The sequence below is a fragment of the Bos taurus genome, chromosome 11 (assembly GCF_002263795.3).
Source record: "Bos taurus isolate L1 Dominette 01449 registration number 42190680 breed Hereford chromosome 11, ARS-UCD2.0, whole genome shotgun sequence".
Lineage (NCBI taxonomy): Eukaryota > Metazoa > Chordata > Mammalia > Artiodactyla > Bovidae > Bos > Bos taurus.
In genome coordinates this window covers 30,168,538-30,182,515 of record NC_037338.1, presented here as the reverse complement: position 1 = coordinate 30,182,515, position 13,978 = coordinate 30,168,538, and the positions used below count along the sequence as shown (strand labels likewise).

Sequence of the window (13,978 nt, the reverse complement as noted above, 5' to 3'; positions counted from 1 at the left end):
TCTCCAATATACAGTACTACAGCAGTTCAAAAGATGAAGAGAACACTAATCACTAAAGATTATTTCATGTGTGTATGTTTTGGGTTTTGTGTCTTTTAAGTTTTCTCCTTTTGTTTCTTATTTATATTAGTAAACAGTGGTAATTTACTTGGAGAGCAGTACAGAAAATAGCACAGATTCTTGATCTCAGCACAAGTAAAAGTTTAATACGATTATTTTAGAGCTGAGCTTTGAGTGCTTTAGAACAGGACGGTGTTTTGAATAGGAAGTTGAGCTTATTATGGCATTATGAGATTTCAAATCATGTAGCTTTATGTGTTTATTTGGTGTGAACCTCAAACTGCATGGAATTAACCAGCACTGTCTCTTCCCCGTTAATTACTTCTGCATTCCTTACTTCAGTTCAGTTCAGTCGCTTAGTCATGTTCAACTCTTTGAGACCCCATGGACTGCAGCACACCAGGCTTCCCTGTCCACCACCAACTCCTGGAGCTTACTCAAAATCATGTCCATCGAGTTGGTGATGCCATCCAACCATCTCATCCTCTGTTGTCCTCTTCTCCTCTCACCTTCAGTCTTTCCCAGCATCAGGGTCTTTTCCAATGAGTCAGTTCTTCACATCAGGTAACCAAAGTTTTGGAGTTTCAGCTTCAGCATTAGTCCTTCCAAAGGATATTCAGGACTGATTTCCTTTTGGATGGACTAGTTGGATCTCCTTGCTGTCCAGGGGACTCTCAAGAGTCTTCTCCAACACCACAGTTCAAAACCATCAATTCTTCAGCACTCAAGTTTCTTCATAGTCCAACTCTCACATCCATACATGGCTCCTGGAAAAACCATAGTTTTGACTAGATGGACCTTTGTTGGCTTTGTCTCTGCTTTGTAATGCACTGTCTAGGTTGATCATAGCTTTTCTTCCAAGGAGCAAGCGTCTTTTAATTTCATGGCCGCAGTCACCCATCTGCAGTGATTTTGGAGCCCCAAAAAATAAAGTCTGTCATTGTTCCCACTGTTTCCCCATCTGTTTGCCATGAAGTGATGGGACCAGATGCCATGATCTTAGTTTTCTGAATGTTGAGTTTTAAGCCAACTTTTTCACTCTTCTCTTTCACTTTCATCAAGAGGCTCATTAGTTCTTTGCTTTCTGCTGTAAGTGTGGTGTCATTAAGTGTCTGTCATATGTGGTGGTCTGCATATCTGAGGTTATTGATATTTCTGCCAACAATCTTGGTTCCAACTTGTGCTTCATCCAGTCCAGCATTTCTCATGATGTACTCTGCATATAAATTAAATAAGCAGGGTGACAGTATACAGCCTTGATGTACTCCTTTACCTGTTTGGAACCAGTCTATTGTTCCATGTCCAGTTCTAACTGATGCTTCTTGACCTGCATACAGATTTCTCAGGAGGTAGGCCAGGTGGTCTGGTATTCCCATCTCTTTAAGAATTTTCCAGCTTCTTGTGATCCACACAGTCAAAGGCTTTGGTGTAGTCAATAAAGCAGAAGTAGGTGTTTTTCTGTAACTCTCTTGCTTTTGATCCAACAGATGCTGGCAATATGATCTCTGCCTTTGGTCCTCTGCCTTTTCTAAATCCAGCTTGAACATCTGGAAGTTCACGGTTCGTATACTGTTGAAGCCTGACTTGGAGAATTTTGAGCATTACTTTACTAGCGTGTGAGATGAGTACAATTGTGCAATAGTTTGAACATTCTTTGGCATTGCCTTTCTTTGGGATTGGAATGAAAATTGACCTTTTCCAGTCCTGTGGCCACTGCTGAGTTTTCCAGATTGGCTGGAATATTGAGTGCAGCACTTTCACAGTGTCATCTTTTAGGATTTGAAATAGCTCAACTGGAACTCCATCACTTCCACTAGCTTTGTTTGTAGTGATGCTTCCTAAGGCCCACTTGACTTTGCTTTCCAGGATGTCTGGCTGTAGGTGAGCGATCACACCATCATGGTTATCTGGGTCATGAAGATCTTTTTTTGTATAGTTCTTCTGTGTATTCTTGCCACTTCTTCTTAATAATATCTTCTGCTTCTGTTAGGTCCATACCATTTTCTGTCCTTTGTTGTGTCCATCTTTGCATGAAATGTTTCTTTGGTATCTTTAATTTTCTTGAACAGATCTCTAGTCTTTCCCATTCTGTTGTTTTCTTGTATTTCTTTGCACTGATCACTGAGGAAGGTTTTCTTATCTCTCCTTGCTATTTTTTGGGAACTCTGCATTCAAATGGGTGTATCTTTCCTGTTCTCCTTACTATCAGTCCTTAATATTTGCTGTGTTAATGATGAGAAGGAAAGATGATTCCAGGCTGGTGTCTGGGTGGGTATCTGTAATAATAAGATCTATAGACTTGATAGACATGAGTTTGAGTAAGCTCTGGAAGTTGGTGATAGACAGGGAAGCCTGGTGTGCTACATTCCATGGGGTCTCAAAGAGTTGGACATGACTGAGCAACTGAACTGAACTGAGAAGATTTTAAACAGGAGTGGGCTATGAGGTACCATTTCACACCAGTCAGAATGGCTGCGATCCAAAAGTCTACAAGCAATAAATGCTGGAGAGGGTGTGGAGAAAAGGGAACTCTCTTACACTGTTGGTGGGAATGCAAACTAGTACAGCCACTATGGAGAACAGTGTGGAGATTCCTTAAAAAACTGGAAATAGAACTGCCTTATGATCCAGCAATCCTACTGCTGGGCATACACACTGAGGAAACCAGAAGGGAAAGAGACACGTGTACCCCAATGTTCATCGCAGCACTGTTTATAATAGCCAGCACATGGAAGCAACCTAGATGCCCATCAGCAGATGAATGGATAAGAAAGCTGTGGTACATATACACAATGGAGTATTACTCAGCCATTAAAAAGAATACATTTGAATCAGTTCTAATGAGATGGATGAAACTGGAACCTATTATACAGAGTGAAGTAAGCCAGAAGGAAAAACACCAATACAGTATACTAACGCATATATATGGAATTTAGAAAGATGGTAACAATAACCCTGTGTACGAGATAGCAAAAGAGACACTGGTAGATCAGTCTTATGGACTCTGTGGGAGAGGGAGAGAGTGGGGAGATTTGGGAGAATGGCATTGAAACATGTATAATATCATGTATAAAACGAGTCGCCAGTCCAGTTTCGATGCACGATACTGGATGCTTGGGGCTGGTGCACTGGGACGACCCAGAGGGGAGGGTATGGGGAGGGAGGAGGGAGGAGGGTTCAGGATGGGGAACACAGGTATATCTGGCGGATTCATTTTGATATTTGGCAAAACTAATACAATATTATAAAGTTTAAAAATAAAATTAAAAAAAAAATAAACAGGAGTGGGATTTAGAGAGATGGTAGTATAGGATGAGAAGTGTGAGCATGTCTTTGTGAGTGTTGTAGAACCTGACTATAGCTGCATCATAAACCAAGATGATAGAGGGATCCCCTGCACGTGCATACACTGCAAACATAGTGGAAATGTAACACGGAACACTAACAAAACTCTAAATGTGTAGCTAAACTCTGAGGAAGGAAAGAAGGAAATTCCCAGGTGCCAGGTATGAGAGAAATCAAATCAAAACCTTCAGTGGAAAAACAAACAAACAAAAAACCTTAAGTGGTAACTAGTGCTGCTATATAAAATAGTACAAGGGCCTTTTGGTCCTGGGTATAAGGGGCTTCCCAGATGGCTCAGTGGCTCCACCTGCCAGTGCAGGGGCTGCAAGAGACATAGGTTTGATTCCTGGGATGGGAAGATCCCCTGAAGGAGGAAATGACAACCCACTCCATTGTTCTTGCCATGAACAGAGGGGCCCGGCAGGCTACAGTCCATGGAGTCGGACATGACTGAGCAGCTGAACACACACGTAGGTCTGGGGTGAAATTTTAGTGCACATATAGAGAATGGAGTTTGGGCCTATTTAAAATAGAACTAGGTCTGATAGACAGGCATGCAGCCTTGAACCTGAATTACGTGTGTGTGTTCAGTTGTGTCTGACACCCTGCGACCTCATGGACTGTAGCCCTTCCATCTCCACTGTCCATGGAGATATCCAGGCAAGAATACTGAAGTGGGTTTCCGTTTCCTACTCCCAAGGAATCTTCTGACCCATGGATAGAAACCATTGTCTCCTGCATTGGCGGGTGGATTCTTTACCACTGAGCCACCTGGGAAGCCCCTGGAATTGGAAAGGGTTTCCCTAACTGCAGTGTTGCTGGGGGTCTTTGGCAAGCGGGTGGGTGGCATTTAAGTGCTCAGTGATGGAACAGTCTAAACAAGAAATAAATGTGTATGGAAATAATTAAAAGGATTAAAACAAGGAAGTGAAGTATGAAGTAACAGCCAATATGAAAAACAAGCAGTAAGTCTTGAAAAAGAAAATTAAAAATCAGTGTTCAGAAATTAAAAATATAATCTTGGAATTTGGCTTTAGTTGGGTTATATAGAATATTAAACATATTCTTGCTTGGCTGAAAAGGGAAAGAAGTATATAGCAATAAGTGGTTAAGAACTAAATCTAAATGTAATGATGCAAAAGTAAAAAGCTGAAAATCGGGATTGGCAAAATGCTAGACTGATATAGAATAAAACAGAAAGCTCCTAGGAAAGTACTATCAGGCAAGAACAGATTTTAAAGGCAAAAGTGCTATTAAGGATAGAGAGAGCCATTGCATAATGGTGGGAAGGAATAATTCACTAGGAAGAAATAATAATCTTGAAGCTTTATGTCTAAATAATATTATCTCAAGGTGTACAAAGCAAAATTTTACATACTGAAAATGGACTGTCTGTAGATAGTGGGGAATCTTAGCACATTTCCTCAGAAGCAGGTGGATAGATCACACCACTGCTACACCACCTCCTCCCCAGCAAAGTAAGGACATAGAATATATGGCCACTGCAGTCAACAAGCTTGGTGTTTTAGGTGTGTTTAACCCTTAGTCTCAAAAAAAATAGAATGTAGATGTTCCTTTCAACCACACTTGAAACATGGAAATTAACTACAATGGAATGACTTCACAAATACCCAGGCATGTTACACTGGCTGTATTTTCTGACTACAGAAAATACTTTCTTACTTTCCATGTAAGTACATGGAAACCTTATTAGGTTTTCCAAATTTTATTTGAAGGTGTTTAATAGAATAATATTTAAATAAAATAATAGCTAAAACATTTATTGAACACTTAATGTAAGCTAGGCATATTACTGAATGTTTTGCATATGTTATTTAAATACTTTTCTGCAGCCCTATGAATTAAAAGATACTGTTACCATCCTTAGTAGTGGGAATATTTAGGTTTAAAAATGTTTATAGGTCTTGAGCTTCCCCTGCAGGGGCTGTGGGTTTGATCCCTAGTCAGGGAACTAAGATCCCACATGCTGTGTGGGTGGAGCCAAGAAATTAATTAATTTTAAAAGTTGATTATCTGCCCAAGGTCTGCAGGTGGGAAGAAAAAACCTCTATTTTTAAATACACTGCACAGCCTTCCCACCTTTTAAAAATATCTTTTTGATTGTAAAATACAGCCAGATAGAGAAGTTCACATTAAACAACTACATAGTATATTGAATTATTGTTAAGGTTGGTATTGTAATACCAGTAGATCAAGAAGTAGAACTTTACCAGCCACTACAGAAGCCTTTTATGTGCCCCATTCTGACCATAACCTCTTTCCTTCCCCATAGAAAGCATTTTTGTAATAATCATTTTCTAGCTTCTTTTCTTTATAAGTACTGGAATATACTTTCTTAAACAGTATGCTTTAGTTTTGCTTATTTTCCCTCATTTTTCCCCCCATGGAGTTTATTTGTTGAAAAAACTGGTATAGTTTGATCTTGTAGAGTTTCTGAGAGGTTTGTTCAAGTTGAGATTTGATGGTTTGGGCAGATATTGTAGATGATGGTGGTGTGTTCTTTCATCAGGAGATATATAAATGTCTGGTAATATTTCTTTTTGTGATATTAGAACTATTGATACTCAGTGATTAATTCTTTTAACTCTTTAGAGATTCCAGATTTTATTTTCCTGATATGATTATTTCTTCATTTATTGCTGGAATGTTTCTGTAAAGAAGTTTCCCTTCACCTAACAGCTGGTTACCTGGTGGTTCAGTTTATATAAAAGAGGAAGAGCTAGTGTTATTTCCTGTTGTATACCAGTTTTTAAAATAAGAAGTTGCTTTTCACTGGCATCTTTCAAAGCAACCCCACTCCCCCCTTTTTTAAGTTTATTTATTTATTTTATTTGGAGGCTAATGACAAGATTGTGGTTTTGCCCTTTTTGTGTGTCATAAATTCACAAGATTTAAATATGTTTCTTTTAGTTCATTTCAGTTATTCTTACTGATGCTCAAATTGTCCCATCTTCGGCCAGTGGGAGCATCTTCAAGTTGGTTCTCTTCCATCGGGGAGTTTATATTGTAGTAAATATATGTATATATAAGCATATGTATGTGTGCATGCTCTGTTGCTCAGTCGTGTCCAACTCTTTCTGACTCTATGGACTATAGCCCATCAGGCTCCTCCGTCTGTAGAATTTTCCAGGCAAGAATACTGGAGCGAGTTGCCATTTCCTCCTCCAGGAGATCCTCCCAACCCAGGGATTGAACCATGTCTCTTGCATTGGCAGGCAGATTCTTGACCACTGCATCACCTGGGAAGCCCCAATGTATATGTATTGCCTTAAAACACAAACATATACTAAACACATTGTTCTGTATATTTTGGGTTTTACTCTTGATGAACATTTTGATTGTTACCCAGCAGTATTATAAAAAGTACTGCAATGAATATCTTGATTCTTAACTACTTTGCCCATGTGTGCAGAATCGATTCCCAGAGTGGAATTGTTAAGTAATAATAGCTACTGCCAAATTGCTCTCCTCAAAGCAATTAAGAATTTTTTTGTCTCATGTTATCTTTTGATATATAGTACTAGTATACAATCAAACTTTTGATAATCTGCTACATTAAAAAAACTCATTGTAGTTTCTATTAGTATTTCATTTGTATTTCCTAAATTCTGAATTGGCTGTATCCTTGGTCCAATTTTCTGTTGAATTGTTAGTCTTTTCCATGCTGATTTGTAGTACTCAGATCAGATCAGTCGCTCAGTCGTGTCCGACTCTTTACGACCCCATGAATCGCAGCACGCCAGGCCTCCCGTCCATCACCAACTCCCGGAGTTCACTCAGATTCACGTGCATCGAGTCAGTGATGCCATCCAGCCATCTCATCCTCTGTCGTCCCCTTCTCCTCCTGCCCCCAGTCCCTCCCAGCATCAGAGTCTTTTCCAATGGGTCAACTCTTCGCATGAGGTGGCCAAAGTACTGGAGTTTCAGCTTTAGCATCATTCCTTCCAAAGAACACCCAGGGCTGATCTCTTTCAGAATGGACTGGTTTTATCTCCTTGCAGTCCAAGGGACTCTCGAGAGTCTTCTCCAACACCACAGTTCAAAAGCATCAATTCTTCGGCGCTCAGCCTTCTTCACAGTCCAACTCTCGCATCCATACATAACCACTGGAAAAACCATAGCCTTGACTAGACGAACCTTTGTTGGCAAAGTAACGTCTCTGCTTTTGAATATGCTATCTAGGTTGGTCATAACTTTCCTTCCAAGGAGTAAGTGTCTTTTAATTTCATGGCTGCAGTCACCATCTGTAGTGATTTTGGAGCCCAGAAAAATAAAGTCTGACACTGTTTCCACTGTTTCCCCATCTATTTCCCATGAAGTGGTGGGACCAGATGCCGTGATCTTCGTTTTCTGAATGTTGAGCTTTAAGCCAGTTTTTTCACTCTCCACTTTCACTTTCATCAAGAGGCTTTTGAATTCCTCTTCACTTTCTGCCATAAGGGTGGTGTCATCTGCATATCTGAGGTTATTGATATTTCTCCCGGCAATCTTGATTCCAGCTTGTGTTTCTTCCAGTCCAGCGTTTCTCATGATGTACTCTGCATAGAAGTTAAATAAACAGGGTGACAATATACAGCCTTGACGAACTCCTTTTCCTATTTGGAACCACTCTGTTGTTCCATGTCCAGTTCTAACTGTTGCTTCCTGACCTGCATACAGATTTCTCAAAAGGCAGATCAGGTGTTCTGGTATTCCCATCTCTTTCAGAATTTTCCACAGTTTATTGTGATCCACACAGTCAAAGGCTTTGGCATAGTCAATAAAACAGAAATAGATGTTTTTCTGGAACTCTCTTGCTTTTTCAATTACCCTTTTGTGACACATGTTAACAAATGTGTGTGTGAGTGTCTCAGTCATGTCCAACTCTTTGCTATCCCATAAACTAGCCCATCAGGCTTTCCTATCCCTGGAATTATTGAGGCAAGAATACTGGAGTGGGTTATTTTTCCTAATTGTGTTGTTTCTTTTAACTATCTCTATGGTTTTCATTTCCTAAACAGAATTTTTAAATGTAAACATGTTACTCAAATTTATTAGTTCATTTTTAAACAATCTAAACTTAGGAAAGAGTTTAGAACAGTACAAAGAAGTTCCCCTCCCCCCACCCTGAACCCTTCAAGAATAAGTTTCCAGCTTTGTCCTGTCACCTCCTAATACTTTAGTGTGTATTTCCTAATAACAAGGATATTCACCTATATAATCATGCTATACCTATTAAAATCAGAAAGTTAGTACTGACGCATTACTGTCTTTAGATCTCCATTCAGGTTTCACTAATTGAATGAAGTATTTCACTCTTGTCCTAAAAACAAACCTTTAAACAAAAGGATCTAGTTCAGAACCATAGGTTGCAATGAGTTTACATATCTTTTCAATGTCCTTCCATCTGGAACAGTTCCTTAGGCTTTTCCTTGACTTTCAACTTTGATAATTTGAAGGTTATTAAAAACCAATTAGAATAAATTCGGATTTTCCCTAATGATTCCTCATAATTCTGATATTCCCAATAGATTTAGGTTACGTATCTTTGTCAGGAATATCATAGAAGTGATGCTGTGTTCTTTCATACTCTGAGGTGACACACAGCTTCAGTATGTCTTATGAATGATGTTTACTTTGGTCACTTGATTAAGACAGTGTTTGATTGGCATTTCTACTATAGAGTTATGATTTTTCGCTTTCTACTTAATCAGTATTTGTGGCGGGGGGGGGTGGTACTTTAAACATCTCATTCCTATCAAATTCCATTTATTCCTTTATTTATAGTAGAATGAATTTACAGGTTGTCCATTCAGTAGGTTATAATCCCTTTACTATCATGAGTTTTGATACTTCAGCATAATTTTGCTAGCTAGTGGGTGATCATTCGGGCTGATCTCAGTATTCGTTTTTTTCTTTTTTGGCTGTCATGCGGGCTTTTTCTAGTTGCGGCATGCAGGCCTCTCTAGTTTCAGTACATGGGCTTAGTTACCCCCCAAGGCATGTGGGATCTTAGTTCTCTGACCAGGGGAATCTGTGTCCCTTGCACTGAAAAGTGGCTTCGCAACCACTGGACCACCAGGGAAGTCCATTCAGTGTTCTTTTGACATGTCCTCATCATTCCGCAGTTTCTTGTTTCTGCCACAAGATATTTCAGGTTCACCTTGCATTTCTCTCAACCTAGAATCAGCCATTTCTCCAAGGAGCCCTTATCCCTTTTATAAAGAAGTAAGAAAGTATTCAGAAGCAAATATCCAAATACTGGTCATGCTCATTGCTATTGGAGTAGCACTGCTTCCAGGCTTTGTTACACACGTGTATAATCCACACATTTCCAAACATTTATACATTTATTTGAACGTGCTTACCTATTTCTGTATCTATCTTTTAAAAACAATGAGTTCACATTGAAAATTCCAGTCCAACAGTGTAAGATACACTCTATTTATATTTTAACTCTTCTCAGAACCCTGGCTTCCATTCTACTTAATTATTTGATCAGTCCCTTGATGTTACCAAGCTTCCAGTTCCATCTTTTCCCTCTCGTGTGCGATAGCCTTTTCTGTCACCCTTTCCACACACAGACCTCCTCCTTCTTACCCCTCTTGAGTGCCAACACTGTATGCCAGACCAGCCTCTGCATGGATGCCCTTTTTATCCCACTTGGTGTCTATACTGAATCTACACTGTCCTACTTGGTATTCATAATCTATACTGAACTGTCTGTCTCCATTGACACACTTCTCACCCTGCTTGTACTCTTAAACATGCGGTACTCACTCGTACTCACTCAGCAAGTGAACATCCTCCTCACCGTTTTTAAAAATGCCTTCCAAGTTCTGTGTCATACCTTTAAAGGACTTTCCCACTTTCACATTATAAAAAATAGTTTTCTTTTCTTTTCATGATTTTATTTATTTATTTTTATTGTAGGTAAGCATTGTGAAATTTATTTTGAAGTAAGAAATGAAATAGAAATCCAAGACTTCTCAAATGGTTATCCAGATGACTAGAATTTTGTATAAAAACTATCTCCCCCCCAAAAAAATATATATTACAAAGTTTTTTATAAATTTACTGAATCCATAGGGCTTTTTCTTTAAAAATGGGTGTCATTTTCATATTATTTTTGTTTATAACAGATGATGATGTACCTGCAGATATGGTTGCAGAAGAATCCGGTCCTGGTGCACAAAATAGTCCATACCAACTTCGTAGGAAAACTCTTTTGCCAAAAAGAACAGCGTGTCCTACCAAGAGCAGTATGGAGGTAGGTTAAATGTCTGTTGTTCTGTGTATAATGAAAGAATTGTTAGGAAACAGACGGGACTGTCATCATTTTTTAGAAGTAATGATTATGGGTAAAAATATTTGCTTAACTAGTTTTCATTTTGTTTTTCAAGGGTGCTTCAACTTCAACTACAGAAAACTTTTTTGGTCATCGTGCAAAACGTGCAAGAGTTTCTGGAAAATCACAAGATCTATCAGGTATTTCCTTTGAGAAAGTTAAGGAATAGGATTAAATAGTTCTTTTAAATTTTGTTTGATAAAAAATTAAAATTAAATGTTTATTTACACATTTGAGATTTAGAAAGCAGTTATTACAGAATAAACCTGAGAACCCTGACCTTCTCCATCTTTGACTGTAATTGTTGTATAAAAATCTTTTTTGTATATTTATTGTAACCAGTTACTGAAATGGTACATACTAGCTAAAAGAATACTGTTAAGAGAAAAGAAAATAAATGCGTGTCATCTCTGAAAGCACATGCTTATAAAATGATAGTCATAAAAAAATAAAAGCTCTTCATTTAACAAAATGAAAATTGTGCTCTTTAAATAATGAGAAAGTCTTTGCTAGCATGATAGATTATGTTCTGTTTGTTAATCTTTTTATAGCAGCACCTGCTGAACAGTATCTTCAGGAGAAACTGCCAGATGAAGTGGTTCTAAAAATCTTCTCGTATTTGCTGGAACAGGATCTTTGTAGAGCAGCTTGTGTGTGTAAACGCTTCAGTGAACTTGCTAATGATCCAATTTTATGGTAAGTGAAAATTTATTTCTTAGTATCTTGAGATATATTACCTACTGCCCCAAATGCTAAAGGATGGTAGGAAGGTTGGAGTGTGAGTTGATGGTTACAGTTAAATAGAAGAAAATTAGAATACTTATAAATTCCAGTTCAGTTCAGTCACTCAGTCGAGTCCAACCCTGCGACCCTATGGATTGCAGCACTCCAGGCTTCCCTGTCCATCACCAACTCCTGGAGCCTACTCATTCATGTCCATTGCGTCGGTGTTGCCATCCAACCATCTCATCCTCTGTCGTCCCCTTCTTCTCTCGCCTTCAGTCTTTTCCAGCATCAGGGTCTTTTCCAGTAAATCTGTTCTTCCCATCAGGTAGCCAAAGTATTGGAGTTTCAGCTTCAGCATCAGTCCTTCCAATGAATATTTAGGACTGATTTCCTTTAGGATTGACTGGTTGAATCTCCTTGCAGTTCAAGGGACTCCCAAGAGGCTTCTCCAACACCACAGTTCAAAACCATCAATTCTTCGGCACTCAGCTTTCTTTATAGTCCAACTCTCACATTCATACATGACTACTGGAAAAACCATAGCTTTGACTAGATGGACCTTTGTTGGTAAAGTAATGTCTCTGCTTTTTAATATGCTGTCTAGATTGGTCATAGCTTTTTTTCCAAGCAGCAAGCATCTTTTAATTTCATGGCCGCAGTCACCATCAGCAGTGATTTTCAGTTCAGTTTAGTTGCTCAGTCGTGTCCGACTCTTTGCGACCCCATGAACCGCAGCATGCCAGGCCTCCCTGTCCAACACCAACTCCCAGAGCCTACCCAAACTCATGTCCATTGAGTCGGTGATGCCATCCAACCATCTCATCCTCTGTCGTCCCCTTCTCCTCCTGCCCTCAATCTTTCCCAGCATCGGGGTCTTTTCAAATGAGTCAGCTCTTCGCATCAGGTGGCCAAAGTACATCAGTCCTTCCAATGAACACCCAGGACTGATCTCCTTTAAGATGAACTGGTTGGATCTCCTTGCAGTTCAAGGGACTCCCAAGAGGCTTCTCCAACACCACAGTTCAAAACCATCAATTCTTCGGCACTCAGCTTTCTTTATAGTCCAACTCTCACATTCATACATGACTACTGGAAAAACCATAGCTTTGACTAGATGGACCTTTGTTGGCAAAGTAATGTCTCTGCTTTTTAATATGCTGTCTAGGTTGGTCATAACTTTCCTTCCAAGGAGTAAGCGTCTTTTAATTTCATGGCTGCAATCTGAAGCTCCCCAAAATAAAGTCTCTCACTGTTTCCATTGTTTCCCCATCTGTTTGCCATGAGGTGATGGGACTGGGTTCCATGATCTTAATTTTTTCAGTGTTGAGTTTTAAGCCAGGTTTTTCGCTCTCTTTCACCTTCATCAAGAGTCCTCTTTGCTTTCTGCCATTAAAGTGGTATCAATGGCATATCTGAGGTTATTGATATTTCTCCCATCAGTCTTGATTCCCGCTTGTGCTTTATCCAGCCCAGCATTTTGCATGATGAACTCTGTATATAAGTTAAATAAGCAGGGTGGCAGTATACTGCCTTGACGTACTCCTTTTCCTATTTGGAACCAGTCTGTTGTTCCATGTCCACTTCTAACTGATGCTTCTTGACCTGCATACAGATTTCTCAGGAGGTAGGCCAGGTGGTCTGGTATTCCCATCTCTTTAAGAATTTTCCAATTTGTTGTGATCCACAGAGTCAAAGGCTTTGGTGTAGTCAATAAGGCAGTAGATGTTTTTATGGAACTCTTGATTTTTCGATGATCCAGCTGATGTTGGCAATTTGATCTCTGCCTTTGTTCCTCTGCTTTTTCTAAATCCAGCTTGAACATCTGGAAATTCACGGTTCTTATACTTTTGAAGCCTGGCTTGGAGAATTTTGAGCATTACTTTGCTAGCATGTGAGATGAGTACAATTGTGCAATAGTTTGAACATTCTTTGGCATAGCCTTTCTTTGGGATTGGAATGAAAATGACCTTTTCCAGTCCTGTGGCCACTGCTGAGTTTTCCAGATATGCTGGCATATTGAGTGCAGCACTTTCACAACGTCATCTTTTAGGATTTAAAATAGCTCAACTGGAATTCCATCACCTCCACTAGTTTTGTTCGTAGTGATGCTTCCTAAGGCCCACTTGACTTTGCTTTCCAGGATGTCTGGCTGTAGATGAGTGATCACACCATCATGGTTATCTGGGTCATGAAGATCTTTTTTGTATAGTTCTTCTGTGTATTCTTGCCACCTCTTAATAATATCTTCTGCTTCTGTTAGGTCCATACCATTTCTGTCCTTTGTTGTGTCCATCTTTGCATGAAATGTTCCATTGGTATCTTTAATTTTCTTGAACAGATCTCTAGTCTTTCCCATTCTGTTGTTTTCCTGTATTTCTTTGCACTGATCACTGAGGAAGGCTTTCTTATCTCTCCTTGCTATTTTTTGGAACTCTGCATTCAAATGGATATATCTTTCCTTTGCTCCTTTCCCAGTTACCTATTTATCACAAATGTTGG

At 39.3% G+C, this 13,978-nt stretch overlaps 1 protein-coding gene across 4 annotated transcripts in view; it reads left to right on the top strand.

Moving 5' to 3' along the window:
* The window catches only part of FBXO11 (F-box protein 11), a 112,618-nt gene that overhangs the window by 73,525 nt on the left and 25,115 nt on the right, over positions 1-13,978 (top strand). For 3 of the 4 annotated variants that reach the window (XM_005212593.5, XM_059891127.1, NM_001101894.1), the window contains 3 exon segments: positions 10,548-10,675; positions 10,809-10,893; positions 11,305-11,449. In XM_005212593.5, the coding sequence (XP_005212650.1) occupies positions 10,548-10,675; positions 10,809-10,893; positions 11,305-11,449 (358 nt within the window). 4 annotated transcript variants of the gene reach the window in all.